General features: G+C 41.2%; 1 protein-coding gene across 1 annotated transcript in view; it reads left to right on the top strand.

The window, feature by feature from the left end:
* LOC104511045 (RNA-binding motif, single-stranded-interacting protein 3) overlaps positions 1-27,121 on the top strand; it is a 345,645-nt gene that overhangs the window by 177,670 nt on the left and 140,854 nt on the right. The window contains exon 4 of the mRNA XM_010153498.1: positions 22,680-22,837. Within this exon, the coding sequence (XP_010151800.1) occupies positions 22,680-22,837 (158 nt within the window). The remainder of the gene's footprint in view (positions 1-22,679; positions 22,838-27,121) is intronic.

Raw genomic sequence — 27,121 nt, 5'->3', positions numbered from 1 at the left:
AATCCAGCCTTCAGTTTTAATGGCAAACAAAGAGCGGTCCTGAGGAAACGTTAAGTCTGAAATTTAGGTTAGTTTAGGCTATTGTGTGTGTACTACATAAAGCAGTGATGACTCATATTTTCCTTTTGCCTTATATATGAGTAAACTCTACTGTTGTAATAGTAAAAGTTGTTCTTGCTCTTGCATTGTTATGACAAAACTGGTACTAAAGGGATGCCATCTCCAGGTTAGGTCAACCAGCAGCCTCACCCAGGATAGCAAATGCTGCCTTCTTATGCTTCCCATAAAACCTGAGGTCCTACCCATTAAGAGATGATGGCTGAACTGTAGAAGCCATTAGAAAAGCCCATCACTATGTTTTATTATTCTCATAAAGTTCATGAATTAAGATCCACATTTTAAGCATCATTTACTGTTAAGTCCCCTATTAACTATTTATGTATCTTCAGAAAGAAAGTCGTCTAGTAGCACTGTTCTCAGGGGGTTTGAACTATGCTTAAATTCGAACTTGCGAACTCTGTTCAGCTTACTAGGAACTGAAATCTTTCCTGGCTTTGAACATGTTTTCATAAGAAGATTTCAACTAAGTTTGGGCCTCTTTGTGTTGGCAAACTAAAGAATTTAGTTAAAACCATAGTGAACATGGGAGTCCAGTAGTAGCCCAACTATAGCTAGAAGTTTGACAGTGTTAAAGAATGGGGGTGTGTGTGTATCAAAGTTGCTTTATAATAAGTGGGCACAAGCATAAAAGAGCCCAAATCAAAAAACACAAGGCTCTGTTTTCAAGAGTAATTCATAACAGCATTTGGTACATGCTTTCCCAGTGTTGGTTAAGAATGTTCCTTACCTCTAGGTATCCTTCAGCAGCTTATGAGATTAGTGATATGTACTCTCTTATTGTTTCTATAGCCTTTCGTCCTAGGATTTCCAAACAAGTGTTGTGCTTTAGCTTGTACGTAACCTATCCCATTCAGCACAATTTGTTGTTGAACCTGCTTGGCCGAGTTAATATTTACTCTTTTACTGTCAGTTCAAACTTGGGTAATTGATAAACTGCTTCAATGAAGTTGGACTGAAGCTTGGCTACACTGTATCAAAAAATGGAAGAAGTCTTTAATTTCCAGATTTACTTATGCATACAGTATTTAGAGCAAGAGATTAAGAAAGGTATTCCTTTACAGCTTAATTTCAGTCCTGTTGGTGATAGGGATTTTCAAATAGGTAGTGTAAGTTAGATCAGCAGAATGGTTGGCTGATTAAGACATCATTGATTTATATACTTGAAATAACTGAAACGGAGATCCATTTATGCATTCACTTTTTTTCCCCCCTGGATTATTTTGTTAGTTTTTTTTCTGTTTACTGTCTGTTTTAGAAATCCAGGTTCTGGTGTTGCACATACTTTCCAGGCTGTATCTGCACATCAGGGGTTGTTTGTGAAAATGAGCTGTTCATCTGCCCCACCCTGTGCTTTGCACTTGTCCCTTTTAATATCATCTGGCAAGGAAAGTCCAGATGCTCAAAACCACAGGGGATTGCAGGGAATAATAGTGAGACCTGAATGAGGTCTGAAAGGACGGTACCACTTTCAACTGCTGCAAGTACTTTCTGGGATCAAGGTGAAGCTTACTTAGGAGTGAAAGAAAACATAACCCAAACTCTTAGTCAAACGTTTTTGAGTTTAGGTAGCAAAGTTAAATTTTGTCTAGTCGTTTAGAACAACTTCCTCCTCCCATTTCTATGTCTAAAAGGTTAAGCATAGACTGTGTGAAGAAAAAGCTTTCAAAATTGGACACAATCCTCAGGCTGGGGTCTGCAATCCATGCAGTCCTCTCTGCCTGTTCACGTGGACTTCAGCACCAGGTGCAGGTGCTAAAGCAGAACAGTTTTGGATTAGGATAATTGAAGTCCCTTATGACAATAACTTAAGCTAAAACATCTCCTGAATGCCTCTCACATATGCTGAAGGGAAGCTATGTGTGATAAGGTACCTACTCCCAACTCTCTTCCTGTCTGCCACTGTGTCCCAGTGCAACCAGGGAAGGTGAAAGGGGTGTCATCTCCTGCATGGCCTGAGGGGCTTGCTCTCCTACACTAGTATTCTGTTTAGCCAGGTACTCCAAATACTGCACAGAAAAGTTAATATTTCTGTTGTGAGCCTCAGACTTTAGTAAATGCTTTTCTTTCCACAGTGTGCACTCTGGACAACACCTGGAAAATATTCAGGTTTACTTTTTTCTGTTTGGAAAGCACAGCCCACATTAATGGTCAAAGCATAATTAATTAATAAAGTGAATAATTCAAACTGTTCTTACAAGTCAGTTTGAAAAATAGAAAATATTTTATGTTTGAGGGCACTGTGTTTAAAATCAGGGAAGCCTTTTTCCCTTGACTTGGAGAGCCAGACTGGACTATACAAAGCCAGGTACATAGTGTACATCCAAACCTCCATGGTGTGGGCATGCAGGCACTTGAGCACATACTTCTGCCTCTGTGTGCAGTTCAGTCATTAGCAAGCAGCTTTTAGTGCAATCCTGCCTTCAGCTCCACATGCCCGCTATTATTCAACTGCAGTGATACATTTTTTTAAGGCGACGATTTGGGTGCAAAATAAAGAGTTTTGTATTTTTAAAAAGATCCTGGGAACATCTCTGCAAGCCATATCTTCTCTCCAGATAGGGTACTTATTGTGTAAAAATACTGAGCCACTCCAGAATAAGTGAGTTTGCTTACCTGTGAAGGTGTATTTGATCATACTGTGGGAGGAGAGATGCTTATAAAGCATCGTTGTATTATTTTCCAAGAGGACAAAAGTTTAGCCTAAATAAATTATGTTAGTTTTTAAGATTGTGATAGAAGATTACCATTCTGGTTTTTTTGTTTGCAAAATAAAAGATGGCAAAAGTTCAATTGCTCAAAATTATAGGACAAGGAAAGTCCTGAGTAGTCTGTTAAAGACAGCATTTGGAGTGTGACTGGAAGGTGAAAGGTGTTGAGCTCTGTTGGACTCAGCAAGTGGGGGTGAATTCCACAGTGATCCCTTCCCTGAAAACCTCTTGTCACATGCCCTCTTATTTATATCTTAAAGCTGTCGGCTTGGACAACCCAGTTTGTTGTAATGGCGTGATACAATAGAAGGAGTAAGATTGTTTCAGGAGGGAAAACCAAAACACTTAAAGGACAAAATGCTGTTGAAAATATTTCTTCTTCTTCTGGTTTTCCTGATCAGATGGCAAAATCTGCTAACAAAATTATGTGCTGAAAAGCTTAGGGAGCTCTCTTCCTTCTTTTTTTTTTTTGTCTCCATGCGAGTATCAATCAGTTCCAACCCACACACAACTAGCCAGCTGAAACTGGTGCAGCCCTTTTCTTACTGGGCCTGTTTTCAGGGAAAAAAGTTGGGATTTGCCACTGCCACATTGCCTGCAATGTTTGACATGGAGGCAGACACCTTCTTTGCCCACGCTGCTGATGGCCACGCACCGATGGTGGCTGGTCCCAAGCCTCTCTGGCTGAAAAGCAGTTGAGAAATGTGATCAGGGGTGGGGGGAGGGTGTGTGCACACACATGTGTGTACTTCTGTGTTGGTCAGCAGGCAGGTTTTGCACTCTCCTCGCTTGGCATGGGTTGAGTATTCTCAACATATGGAGTCAGAATCATGTGCCAAAATAGTGGGACTTCAAGAGCAATTATATTGTGTTTTGTCAAGAATCACAGGGCTTGAGTAGTGCTCTTCAGCTAAGCTTTGGAAGCAGCATTTTTCGTTGCCCATAACAAAACCACCTCAGTAGTTACACTGTCAAAGCATCTTTTGGTTTAACCACATGCTTTGTTTTTGTCACACTCTAATCATCCTCATAATGTTGCTTTCTTTGAGTTTGTTTGATGTAGACAGGAACGAACACCCATGCAGAACCCCATCCCCTTTTTTTCTGTAATTAATTCTGTAATCTTTAATGTGAATATCTGTTGCTGAATCTTTCAAATCCACTTCTGAAATACATCATCTTCTTCACCAGTTTGGCATTGCACTTCCCTCCGTTCCTTTAAAAAATGTTTAGAGGAGGAAGTCAAACAATTTCCCCTTCTCAGGGAGACAATCCACTCAATGCTTTGGGGAATATTTGTTTGGAATAAAGAGATTGAGTTTGCACATAGAATTTAACGTGCTAAATAATAGTCCCAAGGCTGTTTCTTTCAGTTTTGTCCAGCACCAAGGTTGTGAGTTGTCTTGTGAATTCTCTAGGGTAGTCGCTATTCCCATAGTTCTTACTCACACTTCGTTATTTGTCAGTTACTGGCTTTTTTTTCTTCTGTTTTTCAAATACCGAAGGAAGTGTGGTCGGTGGCCCAATGGAAGTTTACTCAGAAATAAATCCTTCAGCTGGAGAAATTGGACTGGTGCACACTGGTGTTGATGAGCCTTGGGCTTCTATGTCCTGGGGTTGGTGAGACCTGTAGGTTTTAAAGGCGCAGTTGTGACCCTCCTGACTGAGCAGAACATGCTGTTACCAGATCAAACCACAGCATTGTTTTTGAGTGTCCTTTGCAGTTGCTCACTCTGCAGAGTGGGTGGCTTCTAGCTGAGAAGTGTAGAGCACTGATTATCCTGATGCAGTCAGGGAAAGACGTGATTTTGCTGAATCTTGGAAAGTTACCGTCTTCTGACCAACAGGATGGGTGCCATACATCTGCTGGAGCACGTGTAGGAAACCTATATGAGGCATCCATAGGTTTGCTGAGGACTCGGACTGTTTTTCTCATACTATGTTGCAGGCACAAAATCCAGCCCCTCCGTGAACGGGGCAGGAGGACTTTTTCAGCATGCAGAGTGACCATATGCAACTTGCATTAGCGAAACCACCCACCAAAATGCTGAGTCCTGTGCTTTGGGTCCAGAAAAATGACACCCAAGGAAACAAAGTCCACTTGGGCATAGTTTGGTGGGTGGCTTGGGAGGAAAACATGGATTGTGTTCTGCCTCTGAAGGTGTTTTGTTTGGTGTTGATGGAGAAAATTGAATTATATTCTAACGAAGTAGCAGCGATAGCCGAGGGTTTTGTGTTGGGGGAGGGCTAGTACAGTACACTTGTACAGTTTGCTTTTCTGTTCAGAGTGTTAGCGTTGTTGTGGCTTTTTGTTTCTCCCTTTCAATGGAGGAGGTTGACGGAGAGGTTAGATACCAGTTCTGCCTCAGTGATTCATTAAAGCGGAGCTGGAGGAACGGAAGTCGCCCTGTTCAAAGGTGTGGGGAGTGTTTTATTGTTCTGCACGGTGCTGTGAATGCCAACTATTTTTCAGCTGTGAAAAGGGCTCTTAATGAGTTTCAGCATTTTAATGTACTTCAAGTTCCCAATTGTACAAATTTAAGAAGCTTAGCAATTCAGTATCTCCTGAATAATAGCATTTATTTTATACTCTGAATACACTCGGGGAAGTCTCAACAATATTGCAGGAAGTCTTGGTAATATTGCAGCGCCTTCCCGATGTAATAGCTTTAGAGGACCTAATTGACTTGAACAGTGGAATTGGTCCTTTAAAAAACATGCACACACAATTTTTGATTAATGAGCCCCATAATAAATCATTAATCTTTTTTGGCTCAAAAAAATTGATCTGAATACTTTTCAAAGTAGAAGAAGTTGTGTATGTTTTCCTAAACTGTCTTCATGATACAGTGCTTGCATTTCAAATCTATCATCTTAAATTGATGGGAAAAATAACTTAACCTAGTTTAATTTTTACAAAAACAAGTCCAAACTCTGAACTACTTGGCTACTAAGAAGCATGTGAAGAAACATCTAGATAGGAGTACTTCCTCTTAGAATAATAAAAGCACTGTAAAATGACCATGTAATAAGTGTCCTTCTTCCTGAAGGATCCCAAAGTGCTTTTACACATTTTCTGTAGTCAATGTGGGTCATTCACCCATCACTTGAATGAAACCAGTCTTTACTGGCTGCACTAAAAACCACTTTTTATAGGAAGGAAATCACAAATAACTCTTGCATTTGAAACTCTGGGGAGAATTTGAGGTAGGCAGATTGTAATTGCCCAACTTGGAACTGGGCCAGATGACTGTGATTAATATACCCAGGCTGCACTTTAATTGTCCCCAAGTAGTCAGGGCCTTGGTTTCAAGTATGCTTTGTCTCTGAATAGTATTTCTTTTCTTTATGTTAATTTTGATGCTTGTAGAATGGGTGGCAGGGTTAGCAGAATTTAAAAGCAGGGAAATTTTTCACTTACATTGGGATCAGCAACATTAGGACAGTGCAACACGATTTTCTACGTGTATCTCAAGTGACAGAAGCGGCTTGTGTTTATTTTTTTCCTTCCTATTTTACTGCACGACCTTATGATTTGGTTGGCTCCCTCAAAATATTTTCCCCACAGGTCACTATTTTCAAATATTTAAATATTATTATTTTAGGTCTTAAAATCAATAGCAGTGTAAATGCAAATGGCTGTGCTCCTTGACTTTTCGCTTTCTCTGGGAATTGCTTGATCCTTGAAAACAGTGTAGTAGCTCAGAAACCTGTGAAAGGCAGCCTAGCAGGTTAAGTTGATTGATCTATAAAAATAGGGTCATGTAACTTGAAACTGTTTCCCTTAAAAAGCAAACAAGATGCAGAAGCTGTTGATGCTTTTCTCAGCGAGCCAGCCTCATCCCCTCCCTTCAGGGGTAAGGCTGGGAAGCCTCTGGATGTCAAATCCCATCCTGAGGCTGCTGGATGTGCAGTCACTGATCTGCAGATCCACAACTGAGTCAACATCAGGCTGAGACATTACTCAGTGGGATCCAGTGGATATTTATTTTTCTCTTGGGGGACCTGAGAGTTTTTAAGGGGTTTTGTATAGATAAAACCAACTTCCATATTTAGAGCATAAGGGTTTTTCTGGGGTGGGTTTTTTTGCAAGTGGCTCACAAAATATTTGTAACATTATCTTGGTCTGTTGAGGAAGTTGGGCTGAGCACAGATTTCTCAGAACTGCAGACTATCAAGTTTGGTCCCTTAGGTTTAAAGTGTTTACATGGCTTGTAAAAAGCGCACACACGTCCACAGCTGTGCGTGTTTTACCATGCACCACCAGGAATTGCTACAGTTGTGATGGGAACTTCACAAGCAAACTGTGGAATTTCATAGGCATCCACTTAAAGGCGTTGTAAATGGTACCTTTCAGTCCTGCCTCCTTTGGGAACAACTGCATTTTACCTCCCCAAAAAGTGGTTGAAGCCGTTTCCCAGGTATTGGGTGATTTTCTGCGTATGTTATCAACTGCTGATATCAGTGTCAGCAGGGATAAGCACTGACATGAGGAGTGTGCCTCGGATAAAACACTCCTAATTTACATGATGAAGTGGCTGCCTCTCATTCTGGTTCTTTGCCCTAGTGGTGCAATGTTAGATAGCTGAGAGTTTAAGATGTTCAGCTTGCAAGCCTTCAGCTTTTCTTTTCACTAAAATTGGCTTGAAAACAAGTTGTGAATACAGCACCTGGGAGAGTTAATCCAGAAGCCTAAAGTCTTCAGTAGTTCAAGTTCCTTTCTTTAATGCTGTCTTTTTAGTTATAAAAAAGATTCTAAAGACAGAGAAAAATTACTCAGATCATTTAAGGACCAACACAAGAGCCAGGTCCAGCTTTCAGTGTCCCAGGAGAAGAGCCACACCATTACCTGTGCAGCCTTTGCCTTTTAATTCTAACCATCCATTAAGTCCAAAATGCCTTTTTTGTAATTCTTTTCCAGTCTGGGGCTGAAGGAATGCCATGTATCTGGTCTCGCAGTTTTATTGCTGCAGTAAGTTCTTAGAATTGCTTATTATTTAGAAGTGAGAAAGAGGATAATAACATCCTGCATTTGTTGGATTGATACAGCCATCACTTTTTATATGAATGGTTTATACACGTATACAAATAAATGTAAAATATGGGTGCGTGCAGATATATTTAATCACACAGAAGCATACCACCAGCTAAGCACATTAGGTGGCTATGTATGGGGATACCTCCTTTGTATACACAGTCACTCACACATATGTATGCATAATTGCAAATCTGCCTCCTTTTTTTGGAATCTGGGTATAGGCTTGTATGCCTTTACACATAGGCATCTGTTTACCCAGATCCTCAAAACTGAAAGCATACTGAAATGCACTTTTATGTGTATAATATATTTTGTTGTTACATATGGAACATAGAGCTGTACTGACGTAGTTAAAACACATAATTCCCATACACGTACACAGGCACACACATACACATACATACATTAGCCACAGCTGAAGTACCACACAGGAATAAAACATGTAAGTATGAGCCATGGCGAGCTCAATATTGGAATGGTAGTGCGTTTTTTCACAGACCAACTTAGTACAACAGAGCAAATCACTGACATGCGGGCAGTCACAGCCAGTTGTGTGCTAGGCAGGGCAGCCAAGTCCAGGTTTCTGGAAACATGGAGTTACAGGGTTGGGAACATTTCCTTCTACCTTTTCTCCTCATAGGGACTGGTCACATGTACTGGGGATTGAGAACTATGCTCTGTCTTCAATTTCCGCTTGTATCTTTAATCTCTGATATACTCTTCTGTTATCTTGTAGTGTTCCTGTACAGTTTGCCTCCTGATCACAAAGGAGCTAAACTCCATGAACTTCTGTAGGTAGGCACCCTTCACGCAGCAATGCCTCTGAGCTTGTCCTCACTGCCCCGTGGACAGCCCTGTGCTGCAGAGCTCCTGTCTGCCCGCCCAGCGCTGCTGCGTCTCACCAGCTGACTGCAGACAGCTACGGGCATTATTTCATTTTAAATGCCAGGCGTCTTTGCGTAATGGCCTTACTCTAAGCTCTGCATTTCTGCCACAAGAACAGCATGTGTGCCCTTTCACATCAGTTTCTTGAGCCGAGGGAAATTTTTTTTTCTCACCACATTAGAACCAGGCTGTGGCTTCTCGTGGCTCAACAAAATTTACTTTATAGCTCTGTCTTCATCCTTAGTAGGTGGATAGAACTGGCCATGTTGTTCACCTTTGGTATACCTATTCTAATTTCTGAGTGGTTTCTGCTTCTTTCTGCGGAAAATTGTTGACCTTGTCTTTTGTAAATATGCAACTGGAAACGTTCATTGGCATGGAAAACTTGAGTCAGCATTCACTGCTCAGAAAACTGCGCTCTTCTAGCTGATATGAAAGGCGGAAGGCACTAATGAAAGGTTTGTAGGAAAATGCTCATGAAGAACTCCTTCCTTGGCTTGGGGAAGTAAAAGAGTTCATAGACTCCTTTCAGGTTCGCAGCTCTATATCTTGCGTGGAGGCTATGTTTTTTATAGATGGAAAACACAATAAAATTGCCTCTCCTCTCTGCTTTCATCAACTGGCAGGAGAAGGGCCATGTTTCTCTCACTGCTATCTCTATCCTTGATTTTTCTCCCAATATTTTAGAGTTGTAGGAATGCCTGCTACTCTCCCCTGGCTTTCTCCAAACTGCTAGCTAATGCATTGTGCCACTGGATCCCTATTTCCTGCCTACACAAAGCATAATATACCCTTAAATAATGCTTTCTTCCCCAGTGTTGCTAGGGTTTTTTTCTGTCAGGGCAGGGAAGCTTCGATGCTTTGCTCATCTCCCTCTCCCAAGCAGGCTATGAGGAATGACGGATGCCTGACCCCTCTTCCCTATGTTGTCCATCTGGAGACTGATGTGGTGTCTCCTCTTCTGCTGCTTGTCCAGTGCCCACCGTGGGTTATTGATTTGTCTCATGTCATTGCTCTGCTTTTCTCATTTGTTAGTTGTAGCCTCTGCTGCTCCCCTGGAGCTGGTCACAGCCCCAGGTTAGCTGAGACCAGAGCAGGCAGGGAGGTGGTCCCACACCTCCGAGTCCCCCCTGCAGTCTTCCTGCTTTCAGGCTCTGCTTTTTGACATTGACTGCAGCTGTGGGGCAGTGGACTTCTCTGGCAGCAAAACCATGGTGGAACAATGCCAGCGCTACTGAGACTGCAGCCTGGAGAGCATGGGACCATGCCTGCTTGATTTTGCAACCAGGCAGGGGTTAAGCCCCATCATTAACCTTTTTCCTTGCTTTCCTGCTGTTGGCTTCTGCTCTCAACTTCATTTAGCAGGGCAATCTCATCACAAAGAGCAAGACTTGCTCTGATGGGCGCTGAGGAGAGCTCAGACAGCTCAGCTGCTGCTGTGAAGGGGATTCAGCGGGGATAATCACAGCAATTCAACCCTTCCCTTTCGTTCTGTTAATACTTCTTTTAAATAGGTAACGTTACCGTTTTCTTCACTAATAATAAGGTTTCCTCACGCTCATATGTGAGGGTGGAAATTGAGAGTTTCAAGGCCTTTTTGCTAACCCTCTGCTGGGACTTGCTGACTCAGCAACGGGAATTCCACTCACAAGGAAAATGTGGTATTGCTGTGCCTGTCGTGCTTCTGAGCGATAACCGTCACTTGCCACATTTGAAACATGCCTTGGTTACCTTTTATAGCTGATGCATTTAGGAAAAGTGTAAGTATTTCTGCAGTGTATGTTTTGTGAGTTGTGCCTGATCTTAAATGGGAATGGTATTTTTGTCTTTGTTAAATACAGATTTCTCAAAATAAAACTGTCAAGGCTGTGTTTTATGCTGGATTTTGTTCTCCTTAAGCAGTATCTATGTAGATTTTTTTCTGAGGTTCCTATAGTAGTTAAAAGAATCCAGACTCCCTGAAAATTGATGCATCCTCAAGGATTAGTAGGTTTCCATTTCTGGCATGTGCATCAAGATGAATAACCATTCTCGAGCAGTTTGTATGGACTCAGGCTAAGTAGACGTAAACCTTTATCCCAACAGGAATTCCCAGACAAGAAAATTCAGACTTCATTTATGGTTTATAGGAAGTAACGTAAAACATGACAAAAGAAAGTGTTCAGTTTTCTTCACAAGCAATCACATGGGATCTGTGTGCTGCTTGAATTCACCTTTGAGTCAATAGGTCAAATTATTAAAAAGCATTATACTGTCCCAAAAAGTTCTCTTAAAGCTTCTAATGCTTTCCCAGTGCTGATAATTTACTACTGTTAATAGCTACAGTCTTTTTCCAGTGCAAGTGTAGACAGTTAAATGCTAAGGCTTTGAATTTTACATGATAAAGAGTTTCCTGACTTAGCCCCAACCTAGAGGAACTTCTGAAAAGAAACGCTTAAGTTCCTATTGATCTACAGGTAGACACAATATTGATAATAATTTAACCCCGTGTGCATATGTAGCGTTTCAAATCTATGTTGTCTTCATTTTGCTGACAGCTTTGAAAGGAAATATTAAAGGCAAACAGTAAATGCATGATAATCATCAGGAGATATGCATCCACTTGTTTTCTTGCATCTTTATTAATATGCATATATTTGAAAATATTTTCCAAGCACAGATCCTGATGCTGTCAAGTGAGACCAATGAAAACTTTGCTGTAGAATTCAGTTAGAGAAGGTTCAGGCCATGACAGAGTAAATACTCTGTCCTTAGAACAGCTGCCAGAAACAGTGTACAAAAAGTCCGAAAGCCACCCTGGCTGAGTACGGGTTATGGGTGCATGAAAACATGCGTAACTTGTGCCGCTGCTGCTTCATTATGATATCCTATGGCCTTGGAAAGATCAACAGCAAATCCCTCTCCTTTGCCACACTCCTGTCATTTAGAAAGTCCCATCACTTCCTTTTCTGAGCTTGAGGAGCAACATGCAAGCTCTGCTCTAAAAGCTCTCACACTCTCCACAAAGTACATAATCCATAGGTTTAAACCTACAGTTTGAGGAACCCAAGTTTGTCCTCTGCAATGGCAGATTCTGTCTGCGCAGAGTGAGTGGTACTATTGTATCCTGAGATAGATGAGGGAGAAAACCATTTGTTTCTACTACCATTTGTAATCCTTTTGGTCCAGTGTTACTGTCATGAGAACAGAGACATTCTGCTTGAAACTTTGAGGTAAGAAAATAGTACAGTCCAGTCAGCTTCAGGAGTCACCAGACCATAGCTTGAGCATTGCCACCTTGGCAAATGTAGACCAACAAAGCGAGATGTAGAAATTCTGAAATAACTTTAACCATTTACTCTAGAATCTTCATTGCTTTGTATACAAATCCAGTTTTTCAGGACCTGTTATTATAACTTTCCAGAACTGAGCTTAGGCAAATGAGAATTCTAGAATTCTTGAAATAGTTTCATATTGTCTGAGTTGCATCTTGAAACTCTTTGTGTTTATGTCAGGTGCTTGAGAGTATAATGATTTTAAGTAGACCAAAAATAATTGTAACTTTCTTTTTTAGATATTATTACAATTGGACATTTTTGCACAGAACATTTTACATACTAAAAAAGTGCATTTTAACTAATTAGTGTTACTGACACTGCAGATCTTTTTTAAAGAGCTGAAGTAAGCAGTGCTACTAAATACTTACTATTTGTTTGTATCATGTTCTTCAAAATGCCAAATAATTATAAGGATCCATGATAATGGGATGGAGTTTTGTGCATATTTTTAAGAGCACTTTAAGTTAAGCTGTTAATTTAACTTTATCGATTTACTGCATACAGCATTTTAGCTCAAATTAATTTTTTTCCTCCCTTGTTGATAATGTAAAGTTTATATTGTGGCCTGATTTCATGCTATGACCTCTGTAAAGCAAATAATGTCGTTTGTGACCTCTTCTTTCTCTGTGTACATATATACAAGAACATGTACAAATGCACCCTTTCTGTGGGACAGCATCTTGAAAACCACAATTCAGTGAGAATGCAAATAGTAGGAGTTACATTGCAAGATTCATTGACTTTGTGCCAGGACAAAGGATTTGACTGCTGTCTAAATATCAGTAAGAAAATCCTGGAATATATACCTCAATCAGCATGTCATTAACCCAGTATAGTATAAAGCAAATAAATATACTCTATGCAGTATTGTGTAACGTGCAATAGGACAGACACTGTGTCTTCAGTTCACTAGAACACAGTTGGTGACAAATCAAAATAAATAGGTAAGGTGTTTGGCTCAGATTGCTGCTCATCTGGCAAATCAGCCTTTTGCTTCCAGAGGTCACCAGTGAGTTTCTAATTCAGGGTTCACACTAGGAGATTATGTAGCATTTTCAGAATTTTTTATAGACAGACTTCAAGTAATCTGAGGTGATTAATTGATTCTTACCTAACAGCATTATAAATAGCAAAGCAGCCATTAAAACAGTAGGAAAGAGAATATGGAGGCAACAAAACACCTTCAGAGCTAGAGCAACACAATGATTTTTGCAGGTGTTGAGCTGCCTCTTTGGCTGCAGTGCACTCTGCAAGTTGGAAACTGCGGAAATTTATTTCTGTGAAAACTAAGAAAAAGAAGTTCTAAAAGTCTCACTTCACAATGGTAGAAGTATGAAAAATAGTTTTTTATATCTGTGTGTGATAGTTCTGGTTGTGATCATATTTTGTGGAAATAAAAGTCAGTACCATGTATCTTCTACAATGCTCTGAAGGCAGTGACCGTAGTGACTCACGTCCATATCTCCCACACAAGATGAAGGGCAAATCAAATCACCATTGGCAGATGAAATGCATGATGGAAGGTTCTGCAGCAGCTCTGTGCTGGACAGACCAATAGCAATTCGGTTCCAGCAATATTTAGCTTTAGCAAATGCTGTGCTGTCCATGAACAAACTTAATTAAAAGAAAGCTCAGTCCAGCTTACACAGCACGGCACAGCACTCTGATAGTTTGCACAGTGAGAAGAAATACTGGGCATATATAAACTATGAACTCTTTTTAAAGTTCATGGTTTTAATTAAAACAGTACTTATAAATAATACTTCACTGTGGAGCTGATACAGGTGTTTGTGACAAATAATTTCCTACAATACTTTTGTTCTTCTTCTCATCATAGGTCATGGTTTTTAGAAATTTGCTGGTTTGCAATTTTTCAACGAAATTTGGTAGAACAGATTTTAGCTTATGCCTTATTTGAGAAGTCACTGCAATGAGTGTTTCAGTGATGGCAGATTAAGGCTGAGTGCCTGAGTCACATCTCTCTTTTCTGATTAGATGATCCCAGGAAAAGGATCTCTGATGGCAGGAGTTCTTTTCTTGGGTCATTATAAAGCTCAGAAGTGCTTAAATTTACTTATGCAAATAACAGTAACATAATTTTGAAAATCATTAGGAAAATGCTTTTTTTCAAAATGGCACTTAGAAGTGTTTTGTGTCTTTATGTGCAGAACCACTGTGTCTTGTCAGAAAGCATCCTTGTCGTTGTTAACAGGCTTTTGGCATGACTTGTTGACAATCAGGCTTATAAAGAAAATGCATGCTGCAGGTTTAGCTTTAGATATATTTATAATACTTGATGGATTGGGCTTAATTGTTGCTGTAGAACAGTTGCATAATTATGCTGAGGACGAATCTCCTGCAGTGCTGTGGAAAAAAACCGCATTGCTAATAAATTTTGAACTGTCATGGGGTAAAAGTTGGGTAGGGTTGGGTACAGAAGAAAGATAATTTATGAAATATATAGTCAGCACTCAGTCTAAAAAGGCATAGTGACTACTGGGAAGTAGATGTATCAGGGTGAAAGAGATGTAATATCTCAGGTTGTTACATCTTGATGTATTGGAGTCTTTGAAAGGTCATCAAACAGCACGCAGATTCTTTTGAAGGTACCTAAGACAAAATAAGCTTCTTTGAATACCCTGATGTCTTCTGCTCTGCAGCACTTGCCCTGCGAAACCTTCAGTGTTTAGACAGAGCCTTGGTTGAGCAGATAGCTAGTTTCTGGCACCGCCTGTTGCAAAGAGCTTTGGAAGGACTCTTGGCAAGGCAGCCAGCATTGCTTTTACCAGGTTCCTTCCACTGTACCTGTTGGATTATCAGTACTTAGTGCACTAATAAAATCCATGTAAAGTTTAGGCTTTCTGTACAGTCTTGTAAGTCTTCTGGTGTGCTGCTCAATGAGAGTGAAAACAGCCAGGGATCAATAGTTAACTGGCCATTGATTTAGCTGTCTACGCTGTTAAAAATGTGTCCACACCAAAGGAAACAAATAAGGCAGTAAAAAGTCAAAGGGAACCCTGGCAGCTGCACTTGATTCATCCTGTTCACCTCGTGTTACTGCAATGATGGCTCAAAATGTGTCATTAGCAATTCTGAAAAGCTATAGGGTCTGGACCATAGCTATATGAAGGGTTTTGTGTGGGTTGGTTAGTTAGTTAGCTTGATGCTTCTTTTTATAAAAGAAACCGTAATGTCAAAAAACTTTTAAAACGGGGCTACTATCACCTGATTCAAATCAGCGTATCGTCACTGATATGCAGGCACCATGCGGACATACACAGGCAAGATCCCAGTCCCCAACGACTGCACAGAACCCCTCCCTTGAGCCTCCATGAAGGAGGAAAAGGGTTTCCTGCGCTCACTTCTCTGTTACTGGGAGGTGATGGAGTTTGGGGATGACTTTTGTTTAACTTTCACACCACCAGCCCGCATTCATCCTATCTAACTGTGATAACTATGTTAGGAGCATCCTGCCATGCTTGAATAAGTCAGAATAGACAGAACCTCTCCAAATGTTACTTGCAGACGTTAGGTATTAGATCTGTAGTTAAACACCTGAATTATAAATTCAATAACTTATTCTGTTTGAAAACCAGACATCCCTTACGTGTGTGCAAAAATATTCCACATTAATTCTGATGTGAAAAAGCAGCAGGAGTAAATGGAGAAACAATAGAGAACTGTGGAAAAAAAATCCTTTAATTTAGATCTTGGTGTGTGAATCAAATCAAATGCATATCAAATCAGTTTTCAAATTTCAGATGTCCTGGAAAGTTCTCATGATCTGCAGCACTAAAGAAGTGAATATTAAATAATAAAACAACAAAAAGAGATACTGAATGTGAATCTACTGAGAGAAAGTATTACATGCTTCCTCTAAATTTCATTTAAGCTCAGTGTCTTGTATAGAATCTAGTTTAGAAATAATCTAATAAACTGAAGATCAGACTGCTGCTACCATACAATTACAGTTTTCAAAATACTGAGCAAACACTGGAAAATTTATGAAATTACATATAAATGTTTCCATATAAAAGATCTGGTTTCATATAAATGGTTCCACATAAATGGCTTTTTCCATAAAGAGCATAACTATTTTTATGTTAAGGGGAGACAGAAGTTCGTGTCAGATCTTTAAAGGAGGGAAGAAGTTATATACATAGCCTGAAGATCTGAGCAGTGGCCAGTAGGCAGAGATGAACTAGTCTGGGGAAAATACTAGTTAAGGGTGATTTGAACCTGGGTCTGAAATACTCAGAACGACCTGACCACACTTCTGATGGTGTGCTATGATATCGAGCTATGTCAGTGTCAATATGATGAAGTCTCAATTTATTAAAGACAACAAAAGCATATGATCTATTAATATAAATATTGATTGTATCTTTAAAAGGAGGAGTTCAGAATCCCATTGATCACATACAAAGGTATATTCCCAGAATAAGTTTGGAAGATAGAAATAGTTTGAACTAATATTCAGCACGTAGCTTCCTGGAGCAAGCTTCTCTAAGGAGAAATAATTTAGGTTGTATAAGAAGAATTAGTACATAGGTTTCCCAAATAAACCAGACACATGCAGTTTCCAGCCCTACTGAGATTACAGGAGGTTTTGGGAAAAAATAATGTAGCCAAAAACTGCCCACCCCTCCCTACACATGTGTCTTTAAAGAATGCATTACTAAATGTACTACATAAAGAGGGTCAGCTAGCAGGAATTGTTCTTTCAGCTTTTCATGCCTTTCTTCCAAAGATTATCTCAAGATGGGAGGGGAAAATCCCATCTGAGCGTTGTCCTTTCTTTCAAGAGTGGGTGGGAGGGTCCAGCAAAGCAAACAGCAAACTTTGAGTTGCAGCACGCCCTCTGCTGGGTTTTATCCTTTTCAAATGCTGTTGGTGTAGTGCGTTTCAAATCCCCTGCATGAAAAACTACTTCTGCCTCCTTGGCACAGGCCTTGGGAGCTGAGTGAATGGCCCAGTTCTTGCTAAAAGGCAGTGACAACATTTCTGGCTGTTTCCCCAGTACAACTGCTTCTGACTGCTGAACTCCAGAGCCTTGCAGCAGGACATCTGCTGCCAAATACTGGAAATGCCCTGAGCTAATTGAAAACTTGGGTTTGACCTATGTTACTTTGCAGAATTCGCAATTTTAAACCTTCGTAGCTGTGGTTTTGGCCATTTTGGGAGTGTCTGTCATGTACACCCCCCAGCTAGAATGGCCTAACAACAACGTATGCCTGCAGCTAATGCCCCTGGACCCCACATGCCAGAGCAACCGAGGTTTTTGGGCTGCAACAATGGTGAAACAGGCTGGGGTGGGAGCAAAGGAAATTGCAAAAAGTCCTGCACTTGTGTGGAGAGGAGCTTCAATTGTCTTAATTTCTTTTTTTCTGTTGTTGGCCCATTCTGTGGCACTCAGTGTGCCCACACAGACTGACACACACCAGGACCCCAGAATGAGCTCAGTCTAGGACGTGAGGTGGTGTCAGGATTTCAGAGGGTTGGGGCTGGCTGGATGAGTTCACCTCTGTTTCTCTGGGCCTGTGGTGTACGTGCAAGCTGTACGTGGAAAACATTACCCTCCTTGCGATGTCAAATGGGAGATCTTGGGTAAAACGAACTTGACTGAGCACAGCCAGAAGTGGGGCTTTTGGTGGTGCCTTGAGACAGCACTTGCAAGTTTGCATGCCTTGAGCACGATGCATGGCACACACAGCAGGCTCCACAGCTGACTTCCCGCTCCCTTCGAGAAGCAGCAACTTGGCCTGGCCTTGCACCCATTCATTAGCCACGTTTGGCACAGGGAGTCTGGGAAAGGCAGGGGAGCCATGCCACCGTGCTGCAGTGAGGCCTCCACCGCTCCCAGCAGCCCTTCTTCCTCTGAGCCCCCGGGGTGGCAGCCGGCTGCAGGCCCTGGTACCCCTGGGGTGGCCCTTCTCCTGCATGGGGGATGAACCCTGAGAGCCCACTGTGCTTTGGGAAAACAGTGTCAACAAGTATGTCATTCCCCTGTGGTGCAGGACGAGCCTGGTGTTCCTGGTGTGGTCTGGAGGGGGAAAGCGAGAAGGGGACCACAAGGCCCAGGTGGCGGTGGGGGCTCTGCGTGGCTGAAGGCCCTGCTGAGGTGGCTCTAAGTTGGTGGCTGCGGGGCATCCAAGGCGCGGTGCTGTTGGAGGTGTTTGTGGGGAGAGTGTGTCTTTCTACCTCCCCATCCCTTCTTTTCCTGTCCAAAGTATTGGGGCTGTAAGAGGAAAATGCAGTTCTGAACTTACCGTGAGTACCACACAAATGACTTTCAGCTCTCTCACTGATACTACTCCGTTTGGGACTGGACACAATAATAAATGGCATTTTAGCATCCTGAGGAGGGAAGTAGCATTTTTTAATGCTTAATGAAAAGCCTTAGAAAGAATTAAATGGACCAGAGGGAGCCTGGGCTACAGGGTGTAGATTCAGATGCGACCGTCGCCACCACTCCTGCAACCCTGGGACGTGATCCTTCACTGAGGACAAACTCGACTGTCAGCTAGTTGGAGTTATGAACTACTGGTAGTTTGAGGTGTGCTTGGAGTTAAGGTTCTGCTTATGCTCATCTTGTCAAAAAATTTTGAACAGTAGGGCACCTGCCTCTCACTCCAAAAAGCGCGGCAGTTACACTGGGCTGGAGAAGCAAATGCATTCATGTAGGGCCTTGGGAATCTGGGATGAAAAGGCTCGGGAAAAACGGGGAGCATGTTTCAGCACTTCCATGCACAACTGAAAAATATCATGAGGAGCCCCAGTGCCAGAGGCTGAGAGCAGGGGCTGAGCCCGAGAAACGGGGGCTTGTGAGGGTAGTTGGCTGTGGGGTCTGGCTGCGTGGCAGCAGGGCAGCCCTGCCTGCTCGGCTCCAGGCTTGGTCACTGGGAAGGCAATTCATCTTGTTTCAGTTTGGAGTGTGAGATATGGCTTCTGTGGGGTGATATTTCTCTGTAAAGGAAAGGGGTATTTCTCTAAATGTTATATTTGTATAGTAAAGAAAAATAACATGGCTTTTTTCCTTACTTAGAAAACACTGGTGCATTGTGGAGGTAGCATGAGTGGCCTCATCTGTCTGTCTCTGCTTGCAGCTCTTGTTTATCATGTTGATAAAAGATAGGCTTCGTAAATCCTTGTGAGAGGGTGACTATGGCTGCTAGTCTTTCATTCATCCTCAGACTGTAGCTGAACTTTCCACGGTTATTTAAAACAACGGCATTTAAACTCTAACACAGTTAAAAGGCTTATGTGTTCCTACTCCAGAAGTGAGACGTATTGGCAGCACTTCTTATTTATTTTATTTGTTTGCCCCAGCTTGAAAACTGAGTAGTCAAAAGAAAAGTTCTCATTTTAATATTCTGTGGGACTGAATTGCTTCAGCGAAAGCAAAGGCTGTCGTGCGGTTACTGATGCATAACTCTGCTTTTTTTCCATATTAATCTGTCCTTTAGCTATGGGGATCTCATCTGCATAAGACTGTTAGGGTTTTTTTCCCTAAATATTGGCAAGGGATGTAAGTTCCTGAGTACCGATTGGTTGATTAATCAAAGTCCATAACCAATCAATGGGTAGAGATTTGTGTAACAATGTTGTTTCTGGAAAACTGTGCCTATTGGAATTGCAAACCTTTCTATTTTGATTTGCTTCTGCAGTGCCTCTGCTTTAACTGCTTCCATTGCTCACATTTCCAAAGTACTTAGTAACAATGAAGATGCTTCCTAATCTCTTATATCTTTCCCTTTTTTCTGTGGCCTCTGTGTGTGTGAGGAAAAAGTAACAAGCAATAAAACTTCAGTAGTTTGCACAAAGAGAAGGGAAAAAATGTGGAAAAAAGTAAAGGAGAAACAAAATGTTTCGGGTTTTTGTTTGTTTTTCCCAAAGCTAAAAGAGTGATCTGAAGCTCATATTCTTCTCTTCTGTTGCCTACCTTCCCTCCAGGACTGTTTGCATGATTTTCCTCGCGCTGTCGATACTGTACCAGTTCTGACCCCTCTCTAATATCTTTTGGTTATTGGAGAGGAACTAGCTTTCGGATCTGTATGAATGTAAATTGAAGTGAAAGAAAGGAAGATGACTGCAGGGAAGGATGACTGGAAAGTGAAAGAATGATTTTTCTAGATTTGGGGTTTGTAACTTCATTTTGCAGTAAGTTTGCTGTTCACGTGTGTGTGATTTTCCTCTCCTCTGCCCCTTACTGTAAGACGTGGTAATAACTGGGTATATTTTTGTGAACAGCAGCTTGAAAATGTGCCTACTTTGTTCTTTTATTTCTGTTTGTAAAATAATGGGGAATTCAACCTGCATGGTAATGTGCTCTTTCATGGTGTAATGGGTCTGGAGATACAAAGCTACAATGCAGTGGACATTAAGCAGTATGTCCAAAGGCAAGTGTTCACAGCTCTGAGGTCAGAATCCGAATTATACAGTAAACCAGTATTACACACCTTCTGATTTTGGACCCTTTGAGGTATCCAATTGCAGGCTTCTGATTCCAGTTTTTAGCTAAACTAGGCTTTGTTTAGTCATAGAATCACAGAATCACAGAATGGTTTGGGTTGGAAGGGACCTTAAAGGTCATCTAGTTCCAACCCCCCTGCCATGGGCAGGGACACCTTCCACTAGACCAGGTTGCTCAAAGCCTCATCCAGCCTGGCCTTGAACACTTCCAGGCATGGGGCATCCACAGCTTCTCTGGGCAACCTGTGCCAGTGCCTCACCACCCTCTCCAGGAAGAACTTCTTCCTGATATCTAATCTAAACCTCCCCCCTTTCAATTTGTACCCGTTACCCCTTGTCCTGTCACTACAGGCTCTTGTAAAAAGTCCTCTCCCAGTACCCTTGTAGGCCCCCTTCAGATACTGGAAAGCTGCAATGAGGTCTCCTCGGAGCCTTCTCTTCTCCAGGCTGAACAAACCCAATTCTTGCAGCCTTTCGTCATAGCAGAGGTGCTCCAGCCTCATCTTCGTGGCCTCCTCTGGACTCGCTCCAAGTGGTCAATATCCTTCTGATGTTGAGGGCTCCACAGCTGGACGCAGCACTCCAGGTGGGGTCTCACCAGAGCAGAGTAGAGGGGCAGAATCACCTCCCTTGACCTGCTGGCCACACTTCTCTGGATAGTCATTGTTGTCCCTGAAAAGATGGGGTGTTCGAATCACAACTTGAAACAAATTCTACTTCCATTTTTGAGACCTTCAGTGTGCAAGGCAGTAATAGAGCAGATATCTTCGTTCTGTCCTGTATTCATACATCTTCTAGAAATAGGCCGTGTGATTCTTTGTGTTTGACAAGACACATCTGCACTGATTTTAATGGAGTGTAATTTGAAACTAGTTAAACCAGGGCAGATGGCTGCAGGACTGTGTGCCATTTCTTCAGTAAAAGGTTGTGGTGCTGCTGCTGCGAGATTACTAATCTGGTTTTAGGACACCTCATAGCAGGAGAAGGTTATACTGTTGTCATATAAATCTCAGCATTGAACAAGTACAAATTCTGCCCATTAAAATGTGTGTTGAAGAAGAGTCAAAAAATGTGCCTGAAAAGACTGTCAGATAAGGTATTGTCTGTCTTACTACATAGCATAAGGATTATATCTTATGTTTTTGGTTATTAAGCATTAGCTAAAATTATGTTGTCATGCCTGATCCTGATTGGGCTTGTACTGGCAGGTGATCAGATGTTATGTAAAGCTCCTATCAATGAAAATGGAACCAGAGCCATGAAAATTTGCCAGGGCTTAACTAAATTGATTTAATGTAATCAAGACCTGGTTGTCTGTAGACAAGGTTTTTACTTACTGCTTTAATACACTTATTTTACATAGAACGTCTATGCCTCTTTCATGTTTCCTTGCAGTAGTTTGGCAAGCAAGAATAGAAGTTGGGATGGTTGCCAAAATGGAAAGTTTAACCTAAAAATCCAAAATGGAACGAGAAAGCTGTCTTCAAAATTGTTTTTTTAATAATTATTCATACTTCAGGCCTTATTTTTAAAGATGTTTTAATTCAGTCTGAGAATAAACACGCGATCTATCTCACCAGGACCTTAGATTGAACTGCAGAACTTTCCCTTGCCCAGTTAGGTCTTGTTGCACATTATCAAAAAAGACATTTCTGATAGGGGAAAAAAAGGAAAAGATACTATGGAAAGTGTTCTGTGTTTTCAACTAACCTTGCTCATGATGAACAGGTTGAACGGGATGTCTGCAGGCTGGAAAGCACATCTGCTTAAAACATGTGTTGAGTTTTCTTTCTTTATGTTAACAGTGAGCACATTTGTGGAAATCATGGTTTCTTCACAATCTGTTTGCTAAATTAGGACACAAACCCAAGAACACTTGTGCATGAGACTAATTTTCTATAAATGAGTAGTGTCACTGAGTTGAGTAAGAGCAGTCACGCACAGAATTAAGCACATGCATGAGAGTTTGCAGAAATTTGGCAGATATGTTGTCGTCATGAACAGATTGTCCAGCTTTGCTTCTAATGCAGCTATAAATTCTTGGCTTGGTCCTATTTTGAGTAGCCCTCGTTTATACGAGCCATGAGCTATTCTACTGTACTAAGCCTAACTGAGGATATTTCTCTTATTTTGTCATAGCAACAAGAGCAAGATCCCACAAATCTATACATCTCAAATTTACCCGTTTCCATGGATGAGCAGGAACTGGAGAATATGCTGAAACCCTTTGGACATGTCATTTCCACCAGAATATTACGAGATGCTAATGGAGTCAGCAGAGGAGTCGGCTTTGCCAGGTGAAACCTTTACTCTTTTTGATTCGTGCACATTCTTTGGCTTTGGTCCTTTCCAAATGCTGTCTGTTCCGTAACTCTAAAGCCTCATAGCTATGGAAAATGCAGAGCAGCACCTTTATCAGATTGTGTGTCTGTATTTTTCACCAAGCTGAAGAATACCAGTACATAAGTATGTTCATTTCATTGCTCTAAAAAATAGTTCATTGTGTGTAGGTATATGTAAATAAAAATAGCTAGGAACAGTGAGCTATCCATGATGTATCCAGCTTGGATAATAGTAATTGTCCTACAGCCAAAAGCATACACAAGTAAAAAGTAAATGTAGCAGTTGGAAGAGCAGAAGGAAGGAACTATAACTGAAGAAACATGGCTTCCTTGAAAACTGCAGGGAACCTTCAGGAGGCCTCCATCCCTGAAGGTGTTCAAGGAACGTGTAGACATGGGGCTTGAGAAACATGGTCTAGTGGGTGTGGAAGTGTTGGGTTGATGGTTGGACTAGATGATCGTATATGGCTTTTCCAACCTTAGTGATTCTGTGATTCAGGCCTGTGAGAAGAGCTTAGAGAAGAAATATTTGCATATAACAACCCCTGTTGGGCTAGTCAGATATTTTAGACAGAACAGGCAACATATTATTACCACGTACTTCATTGTCAGTACAGATAGACAAGTTTCCATGTTTACTCTCAGGGAATATTTACATAGATTCTCTTCAGCTTGAAACATTCTTAAATCAAATAGTTTCTTTTGAAAAGCCAAGGAATAGAGAGCTATATATAGAAAGGTATTGAAAAAGCAAATAAGAAGAGAAATTTGCAATTGTGCTGTAAATCAGTCTTCATCTTCAAAGGAAAAGGAAGAAAACTCCCAAATCATTGTTTTACAGAATATTCTTAACATTGTGCTTTGTAGAGGAAGTAAAATGACTTAATCATCTTGCAAATTTCTTTGAAATACACCGTATCTTGGTATTTCATGGCACTTCTGTTAATGTCATAACACCACTGAGTGAAATGGGGTACTGTATGATAAAGAGGTAGCTTGCAAGATAAATGACATTGTAGTGTTACCTTTGTCCTTGATGTGAAAGATCATCATGTGCGAAGAATGTTGAGATAATATTGTCTGAATTCAAATGCAAAAAGGCAAAACATTTATGCTGAAAGATGACACACTGTTCTTTATGCATTCTTGCAGATAATAACATGATTTTTTTCTAGCTCACTAAATATAGATTAGTATAACTCACGGGTGAACTTGCATTTTAAAAAATTGACTTTCTTTGTAGAAGTTTATTCAGTTATGTAACATATTTCAAGAAAGATTTAGTGATCTAACGTGAAGGTTGTGTAATTCACCATGCAAACGACAGAGGGGTAAAGCTTTGCACCATCAGAGTGTACATCAGACCTTCCTTTGACTTGAGTGAGGCCAGAGTTAATCCAGGAATTTAAAACTGTAGTTGAATGCTGCCTGTTGTCTTTGCAGAATTGTCAATACAAGCTTTAATCACCTGACCTTCTTTTTGCAGTAAAGTGCTATTTGGTATTTTTTCCCTCCGTGTCAATCCAAATAGATGAGTTTGTTTAGCTCTGCTTATAATTATGAAGGGTTCGTTCTAGCGGACCTGCAGCGTAAGCACCGGCTGAGTGGGTATGAATGCTGTACAGGTAAGGGGAGGGCAGCTGGATATCGGTCCAGATAGGATTTCAGAAGTTTAGATCAGCAGCCCGGGTGTTGGTCCTGACTATTACACTTACTGACCTGGGGCCTTTTGTCACAGCCTATCTGGCCGCCTTCTGGAGTGTGTCACACTGCTTAGCGTAACGCTTAACTGAACCATGGAAGCACAGGAGAAAAAGTTAACTTTGTGTGCACTAGAAGGAAGCAGCATCCAGCAAATTTGAAATTTGGTGTTTCAAATTTATTAAGTGCTACTATGGTTAAGAATCACTTTTTGTTTCTGCCCAATTATGTGGATAGTCAGTCTAAAAATAAGTATATTCAAAAAGTAATTGGAAGTGAAGACTTACAGTAGACAGCTATTGTCAGATTTTTCTTCTAAATGGGTATGATTAGCAGTTTCATAGTACTGCAGGTGGCTACTTAATCATTTATAACCCGGGTAACTTCAAATATTCTTGGATCAAAATTATCTGAGTAATGTCTGGCCACATTAGAGTTCAGCCTCCTTTAAAGTGTGCACGTACAAAGCGAAATCTCTTTTAAGCTGTGAAAGTGTTTCCTCTCTTTTGCGTCCCTCAAAAGCAGCTGAACAGATTTTCCTGAAGCTTTCCAGAGCATTTCACTCTGGCTTGAACCCAACTGTGCCTAGGTATGCCCCAGGGGAGATTTTGAGGAAGTAGAGCTATGAGCAAGGGGCCAGAGAAGGGAAACACTAGACTACGACTGTGGCTCCACAGAAGCCCATCCAGTTGAAAGGGAATTGCCGTAACCTCTGGACGTCCACCTCTGCCTTACCCCTTACCTGTGCTTTGTACTTCAAAGCCGTGCTACCAGGCTCCAGGCTCTCCGTGGGAGCTGGCATTCTGCGGGGCTCCTGTTGCTGTTGTCCTTTGGCAGCATGGGTCTCTGCTGACACCGGGAAGCAGAAGCTGAGACTAAACGCAGCCTATTGAATAGCCAAGAGAGAAATCAGGAGGAGGAAGAAAGACTTACTAGAAGTAGGGAACTGGAAAAAGGAGGCGGTGCGCAAGGGAATCTTTGAATGCAGTCTGTGGTACGATTGCATATTAAAAGGGGGAATGACGCAGTGTTGCCCTCACACAGGATTTCAGCACAAGACTTAAAACTATAGGTGTTTCTCTTAAATCCCTCTTGCTGGGAGTCATCTAATGACTTAAGCATCTGATCTTTCATTTAAAAAGTGTAAGTGTGTAGAGCTTAGAACAAAAACATGGTCTTCAACCCGGAAAAAAAATAAAAGGGAAAAAAAGCCAGAAAAACTGGATTTGAAGACTTTTTGAGATATAATTTTAAAGCTGATCTCTCATGATTTGAGTTTTGCAAACAAGATACTAGCAATGTTGTTGGTGGTGTGAGTAAAATGCAGATCAGAAGTAGTGAGTAAGTGAGATGGTCTTTGGGAGAGGTTGAAATTACTGGATAAGAGAAGGTACTAAGAGCTTGGAGGGAAAATTTAACTTCATCCGGAAGACGTGTTGTCGCTTAAAAAGAGGTAACAGTGGTATGTGCTGGAAGACCTGACTTTCCACAGGCCCATAAAGGGTAAGTTCCAGATGTTAAGGCCAGAAAAAATGAAGAAGAAACACAGTAAAGTGGAGCCAAAGCCGTTGTGCCATTTTGCTAAATGAAAGGGGGAATATTTAGAGGGAGATATCTGAGGATCAGTGGCAATGCAACTTTGGAGACAGCGAAGTGTCAGCAGCACCAGGGGATAGAGAACATCCAGGCAGTTTAAAGATGCATTTGCGCAGAGGGGAAATGCTTTGTTCTTCCTTATTCAAGGGTTTAATTGAAGGCAGTTGAAAAGGTGCTATAAATTTAGCTTGATCAAATCCATCATCAGGGATGGTAGTGCAGGCTTAGATATTATGAGGATCATTCCTAATTTCAGTTGGAAGAATGATCTGTCTTATCCTACTGCTTACACAGGAAATCGCTTTATAATTGGATATCACATATGAAACTGGAAATCCCAAACGTGCCCCAAAGATTTTGTGTGATATTTGTAAAATATTCTAATACCAGTGGTGATAGATTTCCATTGAAATGCCTGCCTGGAAGGGGCTTACAGCATCACTGCAGGGTGCTGGGAAGCTCTGTGGGAGAATGTATCTCTGAGACCCACATGTCCAACTGGCGTTGCATCCTGGAACAAATTTTGGTAGACTCAGTACATCCTTAAGAAATATGCCAGTCATGGGGCTGCACTTTCATGGAGAAGCACACTCCAGAGAGGGACAGGTGGGGTGGGATCCTGGGGCAAATATCAGTGGGACTCTGTAAAATGAAAATAGATATAAAGCCCTTAAAGGTGAAGAAGAAGGAAGAAGAAAAGTTAGGAGCCATCAGATAATTTGGCTGAGCGGTTTTCATAGTCCAGGCCCAATGTACTGTGAGTGTAATTGAAGAACTCTTTGGGACTTGGAAAAGTGGCAAGGAGGCATTGAGATATACCTGGTGGAGGGACTTACTGATACCACTGAATCAATGAAATAAAAATTGGATTTTATAATCCCCCAGTAAAATACCATTCAGGTATTAAGTATCCTCCCTATAGAGATAGTAATATTAATAATA

The sequence above is a fragment of the Eurypyga helias genome, unplaced genomic scaffold, assembly GCF_000690775.1.
Source record: "Eurypyga helias isolate BGI_N326 unplaced genomic scaffold, ASM69077v1 scaffold5746, whole genome shotgun sequence".
Lineage (NCBI taxonomy): Eukaryota > Metazoa > Chordata > Aves > Eurypygiformes > Eurypygidae > Eurypyga > Eurypyga helias.
The sequence above is the reverse complement of the archived record's forward strand: the minus strand, read 5'-3'. Positions and strand labels throughout refer to the sequence as shown.